The sequence below is a fragment of the Dromaius novaehollandiae genome, chromosome 1 (genome assembly GCF_036370855.1).
Source record: "Dromaius novaehollandiae isolate bDroNov1 chromosome 1, bDroNov1.hap1, whole genome shotgun sequence".
Lineage (NCBI taxonomy): Eukaryota > Metazoa > Chordata > Aves > Casuariiformes > Dromaiidae > Dromaius > Dromaius novaehollandiae.
The window spans coordinates 165171656-165194094 of record NC_088098.1 but is presented as its reverse complement, the minus strand read 5'-3'; the positions used below and the strand labels follow the sequence as shown (position 1 = coordinate 165194094).

The 22439-nt window shown below is 36.0% G+C and overlaps 1 protein-coding gene across 12 annotated transcripts in view; it reads left to right on the top strand.

The window, feature by feature from the left end:
- Positions 1-22439, top strand: part of GPC5 (glypican 5) — a 720327-nt gene that overhangs the window by 150832 nt on the left and 547056 nt on the right. For all 12 annotated transcript variants that reach the window (XM_064504709.1, XM_064504704.1, XM_064504717.1 and 9 more), the window contains 2 exons: positions 160-293; positions 4388-4513. In XM_064504709.1, the coding sequence (XP_064360779.1) occupies positions 160-293; positions 4388-4513 (260 nt within the window). The remainder of the gene's footprint in view (positions 1-159; positions 294-4387; positions 4514-22439) is intronic.

Here is a 22439-nt window from a genome sequence, read left to right as displayed (position 1 = left end):
GTTTAATGCATTCATTGTGGACATCAGTGTTGACAAATATCATACTTAATGAAACTTTTTAAAGCTAATCTTCATGTTGTGTCCACAGGCTTCCTTTCTTATTAAAGCGCACTTAAACTGAATTGAGAACTAGAGAATTATGTCTTGTTTTCCTTTTAGGTTAACAAGATATGTGGTCCTCCTGTAAGAAGGCCTACACGGTCACCAGGTTGCTCCTTTGATCAGAACAAAGATAATCGAGGATTGAAGATGGTCTCAAGAGACAGTGAAGAAACCCTTGCCGACAGAAGAAAGTAAGACATTAGTTTTACAACCAGAAAGAAAGAATAAAGTAAGCCATTAATTTTACAACAGAATAGATTATATTCAATGCAATGGCATGCATTAGTGGAGAATAAATAGAGACTGAAAGGAATAAAGCATTTCAACAACAAAATCTATTCTATTACATTTCTGAAAGAGTCGTTTTATGACTAGATTAAGTTTTCTGAAATAATGGACCCATGAGCAGGGTCATTTAGTGTGGTTTAAAAAGAGTGGATAATGTTGCTAAAATATGAATGTTAGCTGTATCTGTGTGTGTTAGTCTTCAGATTATACTTTAATCAGCATGTCAGTAGGCTCTGTTAGATCTGTCAAGAAGTGATTGCCACTGTTATCAGAAGACTATTTGTACAAATTGATCAGACATAAAAGAATGAATGATTTTGTTCTTATATACTCACCTTTCTGTTGAAAATGAGACAACTAAGTATTTAGGGCTAAATCTTGAAATCCTGCTTCAAGCAGGTCCTTTTGATTTGTCACTGGTTCTTTTGACAATATGTTTAATTCAGGTGACAGCAAAGATTTTGGGATTTGATTTATACGTGGTTCAGCATCACAAGATAAAATTTGCCTAAAGATGCAGATGCCTGCATATGATCTGGGTGTTTAAGCTGCGTTGTAGTCAATGGAGAGGAAGACTCAGTTCAGCTGCCCATACAGAAGCAAGCATTCAGGGCTATTTGGAGACATCCTAGTGTCCCCAACTGATCTGCTGCTGCTAGGCAGGATGCATTTGTCCTGTAAGTTGTATTTTGCGCTTTGGCATTGGGCAGACATCCTGGATACCTGAGAGCATCTCAAAGGGCACCAGATATCTACGTTTAGGAAAATGAATCAAGTCTTTAATGACTGTTAGGAGTAATTGGCCTGTAAGGTGTAAGGATAGTATTACAGTTGAGACTAAAGGCACTAATTATTATTGTTATCATTTGCTAAAATATAGAGAGGGTCTCTGTCCTGTTTTTCCTTTCACTTCAGTTTGTAATGCAGAAGGAAGTATAAGTCAGACAATTGCAGGGAATAATTGCTCAGCACTGATTTTTGGAGAAGAGTGCCCATATGCTTAAAGGCCAGACCAATCTAGCTAGTGCAAGGTCCTTCATATTCCAAACAGCCGTGAAAGAAAGAGGATTTAGAGGAACATTGTGGGGAGGGAAAGATGCAAAACAGGAGTCTGTTTTAGCCAGCACAGACGCTCATCAGGCAACATCCATTAAACAGACACAATTTCCTCTATCCATTTTGTGCAAGTAATTTCTTGATGTCCTCCTCTTGCCAAGACTCTGCAAATATAGAACCATATTCTAAAATCTCTCTTAATCCAGGACTGTAGCATGATTCCAAATAATTGGTGCACAGATTGACTTCGCCAGTGCTCAGAGAGACCTCAGGAGACCTGGCAGCTGGTGGCAGCACAAAGCAGTTGTTTTTGTCCCTTTGCCTGAGGTGCTGGGACCACCTTATGGCGTATGGCAGGCCCTATACCAAAGGGATGGGGTGAGGAAGAGTTTGAGATCCCCTGGCACAGATTTCATTTTCGCAACTTTATTGTTCACACCATCTTTGTGTTCATTACCTCCTGGATCACCTCCTTCCCTTTTAGTCACAATCACTTTCTATTCTGCCATTCCCATGGCAACCGTAACAATTCCTCAGATGGAAGAGTAACTTCAAGAAATGGTTATAGCCTGCTTTTAAGGAAGCGCTAGTCTCTGAGTGAAACTCCATGTTATTTATCGCCCGTGGACTTCTGGCAGCAGCTGGTTCTTGGCAACTTTCATGAGCTTTAGCAGAAAAGAGGAGGCTTCTCCCAAACTGTGTAGGACTTGATCAATGGCACTTATCCTTAAAAAACATTGCATACCTGACTCTTAAGAGTTCCATAATTTCCTGATTTTTTTCAAATGTATCTGCAGTTGAAATCTTACATTTTATAGTACATGTTGGACTACTTATGCCTAAGCTTTTCCTAAATTATTTTCACAATCAGCTTAAACAGTGCTGCCCTAGGCTGTTGTTTTCTAGTGCCATGTGGCACAAGAAGAAAAGGAAATGTCACTATACTTTTGAAACTAAAGTTTGTGAGATGAATTAAAAAAAATGCTAACTAGAACCTTCCACAATAGTATACAATCTTAAAAAATTATAATGTTTTTTCATCCAGAACTGAACATTGCAGAAAGCTTTCCGCAAGTAGAATAAAATTGTAAAAAGCGAACATTTCCAAATAAGCAGATAAGAAATATCTGTAGCTTCTGCTGACTGTAATTGCACATTTGTGCTCAGCTGCCTATAATTATATGCTATTTGGTCTAGAAGATGATGATGTGAAAATTGACATTCAAACCATCTGCCCTTTTAACTACTTTGGTCAGATATCTACAGGGGTTGAAATCAGTTATTACTTCTATATTAACTTCTGCTTTGCCTCAGGATATATTTACTAATAAACTGAATGACTGACCTTTCTGTTATAATGTAGTTTGTCACAAGATATTACAGAAGCTGTATTTATTTCCATTTCTGTGTTATGCACGGATTGATTGTGCGAAAGAAGAAATTCCTGCTATTTACTATGAGAAGAGCCTCTAATCACTAGTTTTCATCCACTATGTAAACCCAAAGGATATCAGGCACAGTCAAAATAAAATCAGTCCCACTTGATGGGAAATGGAGGAAAATTGCAAACATACTGTGCACACTGGATGCAGTTTGGGGCTGGAATAATACAGGATTCATGGCTGGAAGATTGCATATGTATCATACTCGTGTATTTAAAATATATTGTGCATATGCAATATATGACACTACTTGAGATTTTCAGAACTACTGTTTTAGATTTAGTAGTGCATTCATATCACATTTAATAGCTTTTAATAGGCATAGTAAATCTAAATCACTGTACTTTGTGCAAAAATATTTGCTCTAGAATACCAAGAAACAACATGTGGATTTTAAATAACAGACTGTATATAGTTACTCATATTTTTTCTGTTCTAATTTCAAGTCAACAATACTTAATTTAATTTCTTGTGCTACCTCAGACTAATGTTAACCACACATTGGGAAATGGATAGAATATTTGTAGCATATTTTTTCCAATTCTAGACACTAGACAAGAAGTTAAACATAACATGAAGCCTTCTGGCTTACAGAGCAATGACTACACCGTTTGCTGATATCTTTCTTCTTTGTGCCTGTGGGTCATAGATAACTCAGTATAATGTGATGTTTTAGACCAGAATAAATAAATATATATATTTTTCACAGCAGGAATGGGTCTCTCAGGATTTTCAATACATTAGCAAACAGTTTATAAAACATAATTATCGCAGTCCAGTTAAAAACATACTAATTGAAAATGCATTCATTTCTTTTGATTTAAATATAAAAATTTATCATTAGCTCTGGGCACCTTAAGACTTATTTAAAATAGCAACATATAAATAAAAGTATACCCTACCAGCACAGCACATGATAAAATTGATGTCATTTTTCAGATGGTAATTTAAATATCCATTAAATATTTAGCATCTACACCTTAAACCATCCTACCTAAATCTTGAATTGTTCCATAACTCTAACAAATACTCCTTGTAGTATTCGTAACACTCTGCAGGGATCTAGTTGATAGCACTTTTGAAAAACAGACAACTTACTGTATACCTAATTACTGGCATATGAAGCCTCTTTTCGTAATTGCTATGCTTTATTTGGAAATACTGGTATATTTGTACAAAAGTAGCGTTGCAAGCTATATCAGAACTAAGCAAGAAAATTTCAGGGTGGAGGAAAACAATTCCTCTTCCAGAGCATGAGTAAATTATTTTGTTTGACTTTGACCAAGGATAGTATCAGGTTCATAAACTCCTGAAATATATCTGAGAGAATCAAGTTGATCTAAACGCAAAATTGACAAACTGATGAATAAATTCATTGGAACCGATAGTGAATATTAGAAATGGCACATTCTTTATCTTCTTGTAGCAACGCATGGCAGCTGTACTTCTTAATGTTATTGACTGACACTGTCAATTATTTCCTGTGTTCCTCTGTACAGAGAATTTATCAGCCACCTCCGGCTCTACAGAGCTTTTTATGGTGGCCTGGCTGATCAGCTGTGTGCCAATGAGTTAGCAGCCGCTGATGGACTCCCATGCTGGAATGGAGAAGATATTGTAAGAAGGTACCTTTTTCCACTCCTTTTTATGTTTTTTCTTGTCTTCCTTGTTTCTTAAAAATGACTTTTTACCTATAAGCAATAAAAAAAAAATCTCCCTGTATCTCTCTTCCTCAGAGATTCCTCCTTTAAACTTACGAAGCTTAACCGTGCATTGGTTAGGGAAAAAAGCAAGTTTGACATTTACAAAATATGGTTGAAAAAGGAGAATGTGGGTTTTTGTTCAAATTTGGTATTTGTAAAAATGCTTCTTTTAATACAAACTGTGTGATAACAAACTCAAGGTTTTTGCTTGAAACTTTCTCTGGCTCTGAAGAGTGAACTAATCTCTTAAAATATATGGTTTCTCAGGGGAGGGCTAAAAGTTAAAACATGAAGATAAACTGCTTTAAAGGTGAAACAAATGTATTTTATGTATGCAGTGGTTTGGGAGCCATCATTCAGTAGCACTGGCAAAGTGGTGATTATTATAAACTGCCATGCTCCTGGATGTGTATCTCTGGAATCAATATACTTCATAGTTTACAAAACACTAGCATTTCTTGATGTCAGAAAGACTTTCAGAGAGCGGATACCTGTATTTCTTGTTTTATTGTTCTCATCACCAAAGCAAATATTTGAACAGGAAGTCCTCGTGATGAGAGAGACTGAAATATTAAGAGGTTCATTTTAATTATTTTTTTTTATGAAGATAATGCTGTTAATACCAAGCTTAGGTAGAGAAGGTGGCTAAAGGCTGTAAGGTGAGCAGGAGATAGCTGGTACTCTGTAGAAGGTAGGGTGACAACCTGCATTCTCAGGTGTCCCTACATATGCTATATATGAATTAATTCATCGATAATGATATTTAAAGAAATGTTAATAAATGCCCATTCAGCAAGCATCTGCAGGCCTGCTTTTCTCTATGTGCCTGGGTAGTCCAATGCTTTGGCAGCACTGAGGCCCAACGAGCAGTTGACTCACTTAATAGAGTCAATGGGAAATTTTGTCCCGAGTTTTCAACAGTCTTCTCAAGATGATATGTCTTTAGGTATCCATATTTCACATTTCATCTCACCCTTGCCTCCTACCTTTTGTTTTCCTGCCAATCCCCAGATGAGTTACAAGTTACTCCTGCCAATATTTCACTAAGAATTTGAAATAAGATATCTTATAATTATGGACTTCCTAAGAGTGAATTTCTTGTATCATTACTTTTGACTGCTTACTTTCTTACTATCAATAGGTTACATCTTCTCAAAACTATATTCTTACACTATATGATACTATTGTATTTTAGTTATATTATAGTACTATGCTTTACTATTATAGTACTATGTGATCATATTACAGTACTATTACTATTATAATAGTGTAGTCCTATGCTATAATAATAGTATATTTTAAGAAAAAATATGATTAGAAGCTTAAGTCCTGATACAGCAATGGAATGTTCTACTAAATTCTAGACCATGGTGTTTTTGAAAAATAATATAATTTGACTAACAGTGTTTAATTAGTGCAATTTATTTATTTTGGGCTCAACCTAAAGATATAAATGGTGACAAAAGTTCCATATCTTAAATATAGGATCTCTTTGATGTTAATTTAATGTCTAAACTTCCTTATTAAACTATTTTATTTTTAAATTAAGTTTGTAAGTTTTAGTTTAACTTTCTGGAAAAAAAATAGACAGTACTATGTAGATAATATAATATCTAGAAATACAAAGAGTGGTGATTAAAAACTGAGGAGCAGGGTATTTTGAGTCGCTCTAGTTTATCGCCTGCAGCTGAGATGTGTGGTTAATTCTTACATCTTAATACCTCTGTTTGTACATGAAATACGTCTTGGTGCATATCCTCTTACTTCAGTAGCTGTGTGCATGTGCTCACATCTATTCTCTCCTTCCTTTTCATTTTGTCTTTTTACTCAGTCAAAATGTCCTTTGCTCATTTTTATTCTTTGACGTTTGCTCTTTTGTAACTTTAAATCGCTGAATAGGAAAAGTTGCTTCCTGCACTTGGACTAAAATCAGTTACTTTTTTACTCCTTAAAAATTGTTAAGCTAAGAAAAAATGGGCATGTTTTTCTTTTTGTGCTTAGGAGCCTGTGTGTGCCTGCTCTGAAAGTAAGGCATGGGTGACACAAGAATGCAGGCCAGGAACGCACACATTGGTTGTGTGGTGCCTGGAGCCTGGTTTCAGATTATGAAAAGTCAGACTCAGTCACAGAAACACATATACAGATTCTGAAAATTTAAAAACAAGAAGATTATGTTTGAGCAAGAAAATCTACTGATCAGTCAACTAGAAAGGAGATCTCTCTAGTTGAAAAACTAAATTAGATCTCATTTAGATTTAATCTAAGTTTAGAACTAAATTAGATCTAGTTTTTCAAATAGAAAAGAGACCTAATGGGAGACGAGTAGCCTCAGAGTTGATTGTGTTTGGGGATGTTTTGAAAGGGCAATCAAGATATCAAGCTTTGGGAATGTGGACTGGAGGGATGATCCTAACCACTCTGCAGACAAACCAAGTTAAAAGGGACTGGAAATGTGCAAAAAGTATGATAAATGGTTCAAAATTATCTTGACAGAACTCAGACTGAACCCACTTTTAAGCATTTTCAAGAAAAATGTGGCAAACTTGAAGAGTATTCCCAGAATAATAATGAAATCAGGAAACAAAAAAGGACTGAAATAACTGGAATTGCTTAACTTAAAGAAGGATGACTGAGGGAAGAGAAGGATAACAGTCTTCTGAAGTTCAAACAGGCTGTTGCTAAAGGGAAGGAAAGCATCACCTATCTGTGTCTATAATGGCTAACATATGTAGTAAACATTTACGTAAGATTCTGATTAAACATTAGGGAGAGCTTTCTAGTGGTTAAGACAGTAAAGAACTGCAATAGATAGTCTGGGGGCCTGACATGTTCCTGCTGGAAGATGTTTGAGAACAGGCAAGGTAACTCCCTGGGAGAAAGGATGTAGCAAAAACTGATCTTACCTGAAGACACAGAGATGACCTGGGTGATTTGTTAAGATCTCCTCCAGCCCTCTGATTTCAAATCTAGGATTTTCTACATTCTGTGTTGCTCAGCCTGTATTGTCATGATCCCAGGATACTGTAGCATTTTAGAAACAAGTAATCAACATTTTAGAAACAAGTAATTTGAAGATAAATGGATTTTATCCAGTTCGAGATTCTTCACCATCTCTCTCTCTTTCTGCCTTCTGTTTAAAAACAATATGCCCTAGCTGTCTGTAACTGTAATTTTGGGCCTGACATGGGAGAGAGTGCTGAAAGCAATACCATAAGCTACATAATGCTGGTGCAGGTATACCAGGGCCTGAAGAGATTGATGTTTGCTGTGTCTCTATTTCAAGCTGAAAGCAGCAATACACCCTAGAGACAGAAGATAGATACATTTTAAAAAAATCTTCTCTGTTCTGCTTTCTCCTTTTCTGCGCATTTTTCTTAAAGGAGGTAGTTTAAGGCTTTAACAGCAGTAATACCATGTATCATATACATCCTATAGTCTCTGCCATCTTTAATACCACCTGAAAGATTATCAGCCCTGGATGGGAAAAGGTCAGAAAAAGAGAAAAGAGGATGTTTTTGAAATGAAATCTTACTTAATTGTTTATATTTCACATGCTTCATCTTCAACTGTTTCCTTTCTGGCTTAAAAGTTTTGGCTTTGCTTTTTTTTTCTTTTTTTAAGCATACTGACATGGCAATACAGTCCTTGCTTCTGAAACTAGTATTGTTTTGAACCTAGCCTGTTATATGGTGTAGGCTCACACTTCATTTTATCAACACTAAGACATGAATCCCTGAATTATTGTATTCATGTGAGACAAGATTTGTAGGAGGCAGGACTTGCAGGAGCCAGATCACCCTCCCAAGGTCCACATCACTGTAGAATGAGGCAGAGGATGTCTTAAAGGGGGAGATACCTTCTACCTTCAGCCCTTCCAACTATTTTGCCCAGTTGGCAGACTACAGGGGCTGAACATTAAATTAAAACTTTAGTTTTAAAGGCATAATTGAAAGTCATAATGAAGGACCCAGACTTTAGTGTTATAGGATTTATTAGGCTCATAGGAAAAAGAGGAATTGCAATTAATCGGCAATGCACTATCAGAGCATTAGGAAAAAAATTGCATGCAGCAGTTCAGAATTTCAGTAGTATCTTAACATTAAAGCTAAAATAACAAGAATGGTGCAAATAGAATGAAACGTTCTCATGCATTAACATAAAGTGGTTTAATCAACATTTATACAGATTTGGTAGTCCAAAGCACATGACTGGAATGTGAAGAGAGATGGATTAAAAATCCACAGAGGAGAGCAGAATGTGTACTCCACATCTTGAGACCAGTGATTCCACTGAAATAAAAATAGATGTGAGAGAAGGAAATGGTAAAATTGTATGTTGAAGGATTCAAAAGTAATGGGGATTATTAAAGGCAGCTAATCAAGTTTGGAAGGAAGAATTTCTTACGAAACACATATCAAAAGTATCCAAATTAAGAGGAATTAAACAGCATGATTGATTTTAATTGCTGAGCAAGCTGTTAGAAAGTGATTATAATAAGCATCTATCATCAAATAAATGCTTAGCTTTAGTACAGCTCTTAAGGTAGGAAAGGAATTTTTCTCTTTTGATTCTTAAATATTTTGGACCAGGAGTACAATCCTGAATCGGTTCTTAACCGACAAAAGAAGATAAATAGTAATATAAGGAGATACAATGAATTCCTCTCAGTTTTCTTCTGTTTGAGCTAATCCTCACTTTATAATGACACAGAGCTTAAACTGTCTTCAAAGGCACCGCTTTCCACCTATGCAATAGATTTACCTGAGCAGCTTAAAATGTAAGAATAGCCCATTCTGGCTGTTAGTGCTTTGCCCAATATGCTGTTGCCAGCAAGGACCAACAACAGATGCTTGGAGAAGAGCAATCGTAAACACATTTCCTCACAATAATCTGTGTCCGGTAATTCACAAATTAGGAAATTCCTGAGACCAAACTGCAATCTTTACAGTTAGTAGTCCTCAAAGGGTTTATCTTCCATGAATGCTCAGTCTTCCCTTGAACTCATAAAATTTTAGCACCCATAACATTCTGCAGCAAACTAACGAGAAGCTTTAAATGTTGGATAAAGATATTTGCAGGCTTATATTTTGCTAAGAAAATGAAACTTAAATTACTAAAAAGTTTCTACATATAGATCAATTTACTTTTCAAGATTTTTTATAATAAAATGGTGTGTGAAAACAATCCACTGTCCAGAGTTTGTTTTGATCTTCCATTAAAAAAAATTAAGTGCCTGAAATCTGAAATATTTCTGTTTTGAACTGCTGCTGCCTCTTTAGGGGTGCTTGGAAAAGAGGTCACCTGCATATGGCACCTGGACCATAATGAAGAATCAGGACATCTGAGCTACAGGAGCATTTGGCTCCAGAAGTCATCTCTGAATGCAGGAGGATTTTTCATTAAAATTTATACACTTTCATGTAGAAAAATGCTGATGTCAGAATACATTCAATGGCCAGTTGGCACCACTATTAGTTTTATCTGAAAAAAAATTAACTTCAAATAAATTGGTATTGATCCTAGTCTGGTTGTCAGAAACATGGGAGAGGCATATGATAGATGTTTCTGTGTTAATGTATAAAACAAAAGGCATTTTTACTTCCGTCATCATAATACACTTCAATAATAAAAAACAGTGATATTGATCTAGTTCCTACTTTTTTGGAAGTAATTTTCTATCATCTTTTATTTTTATTTTCAGAAATACTAGACATTATTTTTTGTTAGGTTAATGAATTTGGGAACTATATTGGGGGACATCATCCAAAGAATTTATTCCAGAGGAAGACAAAAATTAGAAGGAAGAAAAATACCAGGCTGAAGATAGATTGCATAAAAAATGTGCAGTATATAAAAGCTCTGGCTTTCCTTTTGATTGTTTGAGCATATGTATAATTTCCTGTAGTGTTTGTCCTTTTGTAATGTTTATTCTTTCATTTTACACAACCATAGAAAAATAATTTTGCTCTAGAATTTACTGCTAATGATCTGATGACTCTTAAAAGTTTTCCAAAGGAATTCAGGTCCATTTTGCCATAGCTGATGACATGAAACAAAATGGAGGCAAAAAATAATCTGTTGTCTGCTTCTTACATAGTAAGGTTTCACATTAGAACCAAAGAAAACTCAGGCAAGAGAACTTGCTGCATAGTTCAAAAACAAGCTTAACATAAAATAAATAACTATGAATCATCACAGATTGTACTAGACAGAAGATCTGTGTATTTGTGCCTCACTGAAGTTCTTATAAAATAAATAAGACCTAATCAGATTCAGCTTTGATATACAGGATACCTGTCAAATAATGTGTTTCCTAATATTTTACAGTGAGACTCCTTGCACACAGTGCGGTTCTGAAACATTTCACATTTCTAAAAGAAAAATATTTATCACCTCCAGCCACAGAAATTTAATACACAGGCTCTCAGTAAATTATTTAAACAATATTTGGGGTTGTAAAAGTCCTTCTCAGGGGTCCTCTTTCTCTGTAATGTTCACAGCAGTCCTGTATAAGCACTGCAAGCTTATCAGCCCTGACAGGAAACTTCTGCGTTCTGATAATTGCACAGATGTTCAGCACTGCAGCATTTACAAGCATTTACATCCCTTCGTATTGCCACATTACATCTGCTGAAGATTTGGCTCTTGACAGAAGTATCGGTCAGATTTTCACTGAGCTTCTTGTAATGACTAGATCTATAGTAGTGAATTTCACGTTCTGCTGGGAAGTTGTTTTGTTTCTGCATCTTCCCAACAAGCTCAGATACTTCCATTACACTCAAGTATGTTTTTAGAGATCTGGAAATGGGTTGGGAGTCTTATGTGCAAGCCACCAATTTTCCTGCGGTTCTGATTGTGAAAGTTTGCGGTAAGTTGTTCTTTATATAGGAACAATTTGCTTTTATGTAGTCCTGTTGTGGTGGATATTCTGCTAATTATTATGTGTACAGTATAGTAGTCTGATTTTGTTAAAGTGGTTTCTGTAATACAGCTGATGAATTGTTATTCATATATATTATTAATGTATTCAAAGAATGACAGTTCACTCATTTTTCTAGAAATCACTGTTATTCTTTCCAATTATATCAAGTTCTTCTTGCTTCCCTTGTAGTTAAAACAATGATTATTTCATCTTTAATGAAGTAAAACTAATCTGTCATTCACAGGTTGTGAATCTACTGGCATCTACTTCAAAATACAGTATCGTCTGTTCTTTTTAATAAAAGTAGGAGTTTCTTATCTTTTTTGGCAGCTCAGCTTCTTCTTACATTCCTTTAGAGTTATATAATGGGAGGCACACATTGGCTTATATTCGTTAAAATGATTGCTTTGTTCTAACTGCTCCTATTCTAACATTACATTCACAAGGTCCAAATTTTTTAGCACTTAGCCACATGAGGGCACTCAGGAAAATTAGACTGAATTAACGAAGACTGTGAATGTAGAAATTAGTAATGTTAGTTCATTTTGACTTAGCTGAATGAATGAATGAATGAATGAAGTAAATTGAAGTCACTTTAATTCAGAAAATTTTAATTATGAGAATATGATATCCCACACAAATTTAATGGTGTTTTGCTAGCCCACTTAATACAATTATGTCTTTAGTATCTTCTAACTGACTTTTTGAGTTAGCCCATGTAGACAAGTTTATATCTGCTAAGAGTGCTTCGGTGAGAACTATTTCTGAAAAAGACTCAGTAAAGGAGCCTAAACATGAATGAACATGCTTAGATATGCTGAACTGCAGGTTTAGTAACTGACCCAGTCAAGCACTAGTGTAAATAGTTATGTCCAAATCTGAAAGGTGTTCCTCACACGTTCAGCTAGCACCTAAGATGCCATATGAAATGTTATTGTGAAGAACAAAGCAAGTAGCAGAATTAAAGTGTTACACTCGTGCAACAGGAGAATGTGTAGATTCTTCCCAAATACAGATTTGGTAGCCATAAGGCAAAGAAAGAAAATAGGAAGCATAAAACACAGTCCATACTCAGAACACATTGTATTTCCATAGTAACAGAGGTGAGTTTGAGAGTTGTCTCTCTTGCGTGGTTTGCAATAGGCAACAGTACCAGCAAGCCCTTCCTTCAGATTTTTAGGAATTGTTATGTGTATTTGAGGAAAGCCCATGCCTAATCTTTCAGGAGAAAGGATTGCATTATACGTAGCATCCTGCTATGTAATAAGATCTGTCAAAGGAGTCTGAGACTTGGATCTCTTTCATGTTAGTTTTCAAACACATGCTTTGTCAATATTAACGTAGTAAGAGCTTACAGTACTGAAACTTGAGATAGTCTTCATCTTACCTACCTGCACATTTCTGTGTGAAGAAATGCATGTCTGAGCTTGGCCTCTTTTTCAGTGAAGGAGGTAAATGGGCCCTTGTAGGGTGCAACTCATCCAATCCTAAAGTACTTGGACTTTTCTAGGACAACTTGTTTCTCTCTCCTTTGGCTGTAGAGAGCATCAATGCAGATGTCTAAAGGTAGTGGTAGAATTTATCTTCTCTCTAGAAACTCTGATGTATTTAAACAACCACACCAGGGTATTTACACTGATATTAAAAACCAAAATGCCCAAAACACTAAGTATTAAACCTGAGAGATTGATCCAAAAACCTTATGCCTAAGTGTCTGAGTCATTTCACCAGAAAACTACTTGAGCATGTTGATTCATATGCTAGAAGTAATATCAGATAGCAGTGCTGATCAATTTTTTACTAGTGGTGGTCTTCTTGTCGAAGTGATGTATGAAGGTAAACATGGGATAAATGGTATAAAGGACCATGCAGGACCAGCTACCACTTTAGCACTTCCTGAGTGTCTTTGGTCAAAGATAGAATGTATTCTTGAATAAGGTATTAAAGTTTGTTTTGCATAGTTTCTTAAAGATGGTTATAAAAGTTAGATAAAATTGGGAATGGATCTGAAGAGACTTAGGGTTGTTATGGGAAGAATATGAAGTTTTCCTTTAATTTCCCATCTTTTTCCTGAGTTTATTTTCACTGTAAGAGAGGCTATTACATCTAAAACTCTAGGTATTAAATCCCGAGGTCTTACAGAGTGTTGTAAAAATCGGTGTGTTTGCATTCTTTTTGCAAATTTGATAACAAAATTTAAGGGAAACTTATGTTCCTGTGCACAAGTATGTTCCTACTCATCCTCCTTTGACTATGCCTCAATTTTATATCCTGATGTCTTTAAAACCTTCTCTGAATCACACATAAGGATAGCAGTAATAGAGGAAGTAATAAGCTCATCCTATGTTACTGTCTAATAAAACTGCTTTTTTTAATGAAATACTTCTGGAAGCTGCAAAGATAGCGTGGCAAATACTTAAGATTATTGCTTTCAGTTCAGCAAAAACATCAAAGCGATATACTGTATTCTACTTAGGGGAGAAGAATATCTATATTATTAGTGCCTACTGAAGTCCTTGTACAGAGGCTGTTTAAAATAAATAAACAATAATTAAACCATCCTAACAGAGAAACATTTTGATATAAAGATGTTTTGGTTTTGGTTGAAAAGTACTGGAAATGTGGTCAGTTAACATGCTGCAGTATTGAATGGTAGATGGGTTGTAGGGGGCAACTACAGGAAAAAGACTGCATAAACCATTATAATTATTTTGTGAACAAAGGTCTCTTGCATTCACAGATTATCACTTCATTTTCCTCAGCTCCTTGAATAGGAGTCCCAAGATCAGGGCAACTGGCTTTTGACTGCATATATATATGTAGCACAGGAAAGATTTGACTGTGGTCCAAACCAATGAAAGCTCATTCTGGAGTACTGCCCTTCAGCCTTTCGACAGCACAGATTGTATTTACAGAGATCTTGGCAGTAATCATTTCATTTCAAGCCCATATTTTTGTGTCTAGAGAATTAGTTATTCAAAGAAGAATTTTTACCAGCCAGTTCAAGAATTGATAGCTATACTCTGCCACCGCTTCTGCACTTTTAGATTCTTAGTAAGCTAGTTCATCTGAAAAAAAAAAAAAAAAAAAAAAAAAAAACAAACCCTGGTAGAACAGCCAAAAGTTGTTTGCTTAGACACCTGTGAAAGATTTTAAATAAAAATTAATTTCAGCTTATGTTTCAGTCAACACTGTTGATTCTTTTGGATTCATGTATTTATAATGCCATATGTGAGTCTACAAGGAAGACTTCATCTGAGGCGGAGATTCAATTGACCTATCTTTAGCTATACAGAGCTTAGGCATCTAGTCTGTACTACTTGAGTCTGTATAGTTGATGGAGAGTGACACATCCTAGTTAGTGCTGGCAGACTTGCTGTTTCTATCCGCTGATTATGGAGTAAGCCAAGATGAGAAGTGCCATATAAATGCCTAGCTTAAATGATCTGAATTTTACCCTCAAGGAAGTGCACGTATGCTGGAAGAAGATTTGCACCCTACGAGGACAAGTACAAGACAATTCCAAAAATATGCCACGACTATTTTAAAGAGAGTAAAGAAATGTCCCACCTATCTCCTGTGCCTCAGGGAGCTGTAGTCACAGTGCACCACTCTGCACCATCCATAGGTAACTGTCACTAGAAGACAACCACTGAAGACTGAAGAAAAATGAGTTTTCTGAACATCAGCTGAAGCTCACTGAATTGCACTTCCCTGCTTCCTTCTTTCAGATTCCTCTAGACTTTGAACTCTGCTGTAGAGAGAGAGCCTACATGGCAGATGCTTCAACACTGCCCTTGGAACAGTTCGGTGGTAGATACAGCACATATCTAGATTGAAGATGCTCATGACTGGAAAATTTCTCATCTCAGTTGTGTACACAAATTGTAGTGGGGTACAGGAAGAGAAGCCATATGTAAAAAGATCCTACAGTTGCTGTTCAGATGAGCGGTTTTTCTCTAATACCTCCATCACCTCCAGAAAGCATGTAACAAATTTTAAACTCTTTAGGCTTTACATTGCTCATTTTACTTTTTGCATGAACAGGAAAAGTACCTTGAAAGTAGAAGAGTTAGCATTTAACATTGTTGTGCATAAGCAAGATTATCATTTTGCAGGGAGAGAACAAATTCTCTCTCTAGGGACAGGAAAATGATTTCCTAGGAAATTTCATCCTCTGATAAATAGGCAGTGTAATAATGTACCATATTCACTTTTCTTATTTATATGTGCATATAAAATAGTCCTGAGCTTATGCATTTAAACCTGTGGGCATTTGGAAGTAATGCAACTTCACTTTCACCTGTCTGCTTGCAACCAAGAGTTTCATATACATGCTGCAGTCAGGTTATTTTCTGTCAGGTAGGTGTTGAACATAGTTAAATGCACCCCCTACAGAGGAGCTTTTTCACAGATGTCTTATTAGGCCACCTGTGAAGCTAGAGCAGAATGAATTCCCAAAGTTTAGAATATGGGAGCTGAGAGACAATTTAGTGCCCTAATTGAATTAATTATTGAGAGATTGCAGGAAACCTTGGAGACAAGTGAAATTTGTCAACTGAAATCCACTGAGATAGTGGGGAAGTCAAGCCTGAGGATAGACACTGTCAAATCAATAGATCCCAGCTATGGAAAATTGTGTTAAAAGTCTTGAGGTCAGTTGGTAATTGAAGGGATCAGAGAAGTACTTGGAAAGTAATCCAGAATTCCTGTAAGGCACAATATTTTTATTACCCACATTGTTATCTAAATATAATTGCTGTTCTATAAAACTTCACATTTAATAAAATTAAAATGCATTTTTACTACCTTAATATTTGTCTTGACTTAAAATTAACTATAATACTTGATAATGTCAGAAATCTTAGGGAAAAGCTAAACTTTCTGCTGTAACATTTTTTCTCAAAAAAAAAAAAAAAAAATTCAGCACCAGAATAATCAGAATGAAAATAACCCATGACAAATCCACATTACAAAGTGTTATGTTATATCACGTTAAAACTGTCATTTCTATTGTCCTGGGACACTTTTTTCATCTCCGCAAAATGGTATAGCAAGAGAACAGAGACAATGATATGTGCTGCTGTGACTATGGTTTTCTGTTTAAACGAGATGTCACTTTCCTGGAACAGCTGGAGATCTAATACCAAAAAAGATTTCCAGCTCATAAGCAGGAGAAAGTGAATTGGCAATAATCATTTACAATTACCAACAATAAAAGATTTCTGGCTAGCTAACTAAGAGAAATAAAAGTACTTATTCACATGGTGTATAATTAAATCACTATCCCAAGATGTTGTGGAAGCCAGAAGTATACCTACGTTCAAAGACTGGCTGGACAAATTCATGGAAGAATTCATCAAAGATGCTCAATAGTCAGGATATAATTCTGCCTTCTGTAATTTGACAGAAAGTGGTGGACTGTACCTGAGGAAGAGAAAGGAGAATGTATAGTATTGCATGCTTTTCCAAGTCCCTGCTGGCTAACCCTAGAGAGTAGTTGCTGATATTGGATTGGTGCTTACTGAGTGGAGACATTTCTCTGTGAATTAGTGTCACTTCTTGTCCATGATACTGGACGTGGTGTTTCTGAACCATTTTCTTCTCACAGAAAGAAAAAGAGATCTTGATGGACACCCAAATAAACAGAAAACAGGTATAATCTAATGATCACTCACGCTGGCAGGTTAACTTCTAGGCCTCTGTACTAGGGATCCCAGATGTCCTACTTTTCAGTCATCACTTACAATTAGGAGGTGAGAGCCAGAGATTATAGCAGGAATGCTTTGAAATCTTATGGGCTTGTCCAGTGTATGAATAGATTAGATTTTCTTCTTATTTTATTCAGTATGAAGAGTTCTAAGTTGTAAATAATTTCCTGCTGTTTCTCTGGAAAAAAATACTAGTGTGATCTTTTTTTCTCTCCTATAATATGATAACTTCCTCTCTTTTTTCCTGACTTTTTTCAGTTTACCTCATTTTTGCACATCTTTCCCATCCAATAGTTTTTACACCTTTTTTTTTCCTGTTGTTTTCCATATTCTCTTTTCTCTTTTCCCTCTCACTTCAAGCCTTTCCTCTTTGCACTTCATTTCTTTATTTTCACTTCATTGGAGCCCCATTAATCATAATACAACAATGACAAAATGGAATTTGTCATTTTATTAAGCCTGATTTTTTTGTTCTGGTAGCCTCAGAATAACTTAAGTGTGTCTATTTACAAGTATTCTGGAAAAGAGCCTTCTTGTTTTAGTAAATGTTGAAAAGGAAAGTGCAGTCTGCATTTTAAACAAATCAGACACCTAAGTTTTTATTTTTCCTTTTCAGATCTTATATTTTATTAATATAAATTCAAATGACTGTTAAAATTATTCCTTCTGAAAAATAGCAGAACTTTTGTCATGATGCATGCAAGAAAACACTTATCTGAAAACACCATTAGTTTCAAACATTTCTCACTGCAACTGTGGTTCATGTTTCATGGTCCTATTAAGAAAGATTGAAGAAAAACAGTTAAACAAAAATGGGATTTCTTTAGGGCTCTGTTAATACTTGTTTGAAGAACATCCAATCTGATTAGACCATAATTATTCACCTTGCTTCCAAGTTTCTTTTTTTCCTCATGTTCATAATTACAACAATTACAACACCAGCAGAAGCAAAAACTTTAGGTAAACATTAACAGTGAAGGATTCCTTTATTTTGTGGTGGCTCTCTGGAGAAGCTGTTCCCTCTGTTGCTGCATCCTAGGTTGCCACCCAGTGGAGAAGACTATAAATTCTAGCTGTTGCATACTCGAAAAGAGAAGCCTTGTCACTCACCAGCAGGCAGCACTTTATTTTACAAGGTAAAACCTGTGGGTGGCCTTTTTGTAAATACAGTGCTCACTTTGATTGTTTTCATTAGCTTTAATTCAGATTAAAATGATCAACTAGCAGTAGTACAGAATCTTAAAGTATAAGCTTCTGGGGTTTACCCGTATTCTCTAGAAGGTTATCGTTTTTGACCAGTGTTATATGACATAGAAAAGTCTAATGTAACAGTGTAACTCCATTTTATTTTATTATTAAAACTGATTAATGTGGCAGCGAATCAGAACTGTGATTTGCAATAGTGTCTTGAATTCTACAAAAAGATTATGTTAATATTGACCTCTGATTAGTTATGGCATGTGCTGTTAAAATCACTTTAGCACAAATGCTAAGTGATCTTAGCTATGTTTAAAGAAGCAGTTCACAGCTTTGAGGAAAAAAAAATAGTTTCCAGTTGATATTACTGAATTATCTGACTGATCCTATACTTATTTTATCTATGTATTTGCAATAGCTATAGAAAGCTAATGTAGACAAAGTGTTGGCAATCTCTTTCTTCTGGAAGTCTCTGGTAGGTCCTTGTCTTTACCAAAACCAAGTTCCAAGGCATGATCTCAAAGAACTTTTTCTTTCTTTAGAAAGATTAAAAGCAAAAGGGAATCAAACTCTCTTCAAGTTTTTCCTCACAGATTTGCAGCTGAAAGGCAGCCTCCTTTTCTAGTATGTCACCAGACGGCGGGTATTTCCGTTTTTCCAGTTCTTCCACCAAATTCTTCCTCTTTGTTGGGAGGGAGAAGGAGAGAAGGGCAAGGCTGATTCAGACTGAAATGGCTTGTGTTGGGTTTCCAAATTGTCCTAAGAGGTTTTGTTTCTTTAAAGCCTTTGGTATACTTTTGAATCTTACTGCTGGAACTCAGGTACAGTAGATAAAGTAGAAAATTTGGAGGAAATAAGCTCTGTGCTTCAGTATCATTCTCACTGTTCGCAGTGTGTCCCAAAAAATACATACTGCTATTTAGCCTTTTTAAAATAAAAACACGCATGAACTGAAGCAGTCTTGGATTCTGAAGGAAAAAAAAAGTCTTTTTCACCTTGTATGTAGAGCTTCTGTTGTTATTCAGGACTTAGAATCACAGAAAAGTCTGGGTTAGGAAGGGACCTCTGGAGCCAATCTTCAGTTGAAGACAGGGAGTTGGTCAAGCTGAGTCTTGAATATTTTCAGTGGGGCAGATTCCACCACTTCTCTGGGCAACTTATTCCAATGCTTGACTGTTCTCATGGTGAAGAATTTCTTCTTATCACCAGATACTATTTCCTCTAAGTAACTTGTGTCCATTGCCTTTTGTCCTGTGTCTGTGCATCCTAGTAAAGAGAGTATCCCCACCTTCTTTGTAACGACCATTTAGGTCCAGAAGATTGTGATAAAACACCTTCCCTCCCCCCGCCGCCCCCAGCAGCCTTTCTTCTTCAGCTAGGCTGAACAAACACAGTCCTTTGGCCTTTCTTCATATGTCAAGTTCTCCAACTCTCTAATCATCTTGGTGGCATCTTGATGTGATCGCCTTGCTTTTCAGGCCTGTAAAGGTCTGCATGGTACGATGGCTTTTGCAATTAGTCTGTTGTCCTTAGATGTGCTAACTATTTTGAGAGTAATTTGAGAAAGCTGACAAAAGTACATTCTGAAACCTTTAACATGACCTCTATTTCAGGTTGGCCATAGATCCAGATATTTTTGTAAGACTTTTTATTAGTCTATTTTATAAATTGTCAGAAGTATTTATCTCATTATTCAGCCTTCAGACAAATTTTTTTCATATATGTTCTTGAAAGTTGTAATACAAGACAAGATAGCAGGATTTGGACTTAGTATTTTGTTTTGTTTTTCCCCTGCATGCTTATAATCACATCTATGTGAAGTGCAGGCAGATATTACCAAGTTTGATATATAAAATGTATATAGTAAATCATTAGTAGGATGCAACAGAGAAATTAAACAGTCAACAGCTAAGAGGTGGGAGAGTTCTAAAAAACCCTCCCATCTCATATCCTGCCCAGATGTGCAGAAACTGGTGAGGAATTCTTTCCTCCTAAATTATGGAGAAGTTACCAACCTGCTTTCTACTTGAAGATGCAGATACGGGTGTAGCTCCACTAGCATTTTTGTTTGGAGCAGGACTGTGCTTTTGAAGCAAATCTCTCAATCATCCCCAGTTGCCACACTTCAGCTCATGCTGTGGAGCTGTCTTAGAACAAATAAACTGCATTTATTTCAGATGAAATTAGACTGGAAGACGTGGCTGAGGATTGCACCCAACACACCCTAACTACTAATGGACTTCCTAGTCCCCAGAAAACCCTTCCCTCCAAATACATGTTGTGTAGATATCGGGTCCTGAGCTCCAAGTTTTTCCTTCTCTAAATATGTCTCTGTGAACTTAACTATCTTGTCATAACTGACCACGCAGGGTAGTGCATGTGTGTGGCAGGGGGAATTGCCAGTAGAATGAATTAGATGGAAGGTAGAATTGTACTAGTTCCACAGGAGGAAACTGCTGTGCAAAACCTGGACAACCCAGGCACGTGGCTGGATTTAGTTAAAGAAAAATGGGAAATATCTGTCCTAAATATGTTTGTATTTGGAATATTGACTGTTCATTACCTTAAGAATCATTATTTGAATGGATTATATATAACAATTAACATTTTTTAGCATCTTGATATTCCAATTGAAAAAGGAATTGTTAAATTATGTACTTAATATAAAGACTTGGGATTGTTTGAAATAATCATGTGTATAGCAACAGAAGCCTTTTAATGGGACATGATAAACTGGGACATGTACTTCAATGGAGGAAAATAAAGTGAAACAGTTTTTCTCCAAATTGAATACATGATCTCTTGTTTCAGTGGGACAATCATCATGTACAAACCACTGTATTGGGATGTTTTTCAGCCTTAATTGCCCTGTCAGTTACAATTAGAGGTGTTAATGTAAATGTGAAATGCTACAAATTACTTGTGGCTTTTGCTCCTTGCTTATTCTCAGCCTGTCTTGCACAGAAAGATATCAGGATGACTGAGATTTCTTGCTGAGTCTGTTATTAAGGTTTACTTGTTATACTCCCCGGGTACACTTATTCACTCAGTGTGGATTCGGTATTACGGGTGTAAAGATTCCTGCAGCAGAAGGGTTTATTCCTTTAAACTATAGTGGAAAAGTCTTCCTATATTAAGCATCTTCTCTGAAATAGCTGCAGCCATAATGGGTGCTATATTGGTACAGTTGTACTGGTTAAAAAAAATTACTGTTATTACCAAAGTTGTTACTAGTATGAAAACCTGTGGTTTTTACAATCTTATCAGTGCTTACCACTGTCTAGAGGTTTGCCCTTGTTTTTTCTACTACAATAAAAGAGCTGAGATTTTTTGAAATCCTACCACTATGATCATCTAGAACAAACAGATCATCCTAGCAGAGGGACAGACAAACTCTTGACTGGAATTGGAGGAAACATGAACTTGAAAGTGGGACACTGAGGATAGTAATTTCTAGTCCTTTCATTTCACTAAATGGTATCAAAAGGTTGCCTGGTTTAATAAAAATAAATAAACAACTAATAAATATATAATAATATACAAATAAATAAAAGGAGAAAAAGCAGCTGAACAAATAAACATGATGATGCTATACTCTGTTACAGATTGATAAAAAGATGAAATGCAGGAGATTTACAGAAGGGTGGCCAAATGGGCCATATGGGCTATGTGGGTAGGTTAGATCTGGCTTTCTGCCACTACCGAAAAGACACTTATTGCAGTCGTTCAGTTGACAAATAAACTTAGCCTTGTTTTGAAGCAGCTGTTCTGCATTTCTGCAGACTTACTGATTACATTGCTCTTTGAAAGGGAAAACCTCTCTGACTGTGGATTAAACTCTACAGTGTTTGCTTCAGCGCTGAAAAAAAACCTCAGCCTGTGGGACAGCTTTGTCCAGTTGCCCCCAGTCTTAGAGCAGTAAATAAGTTGTATGCCGTGAGGGGCACTTTGGTAAAATCTCCAAGTAACAGACTACTAGAAGTATCACTGTTCATTCAGTTTCAAACTACATAAATTT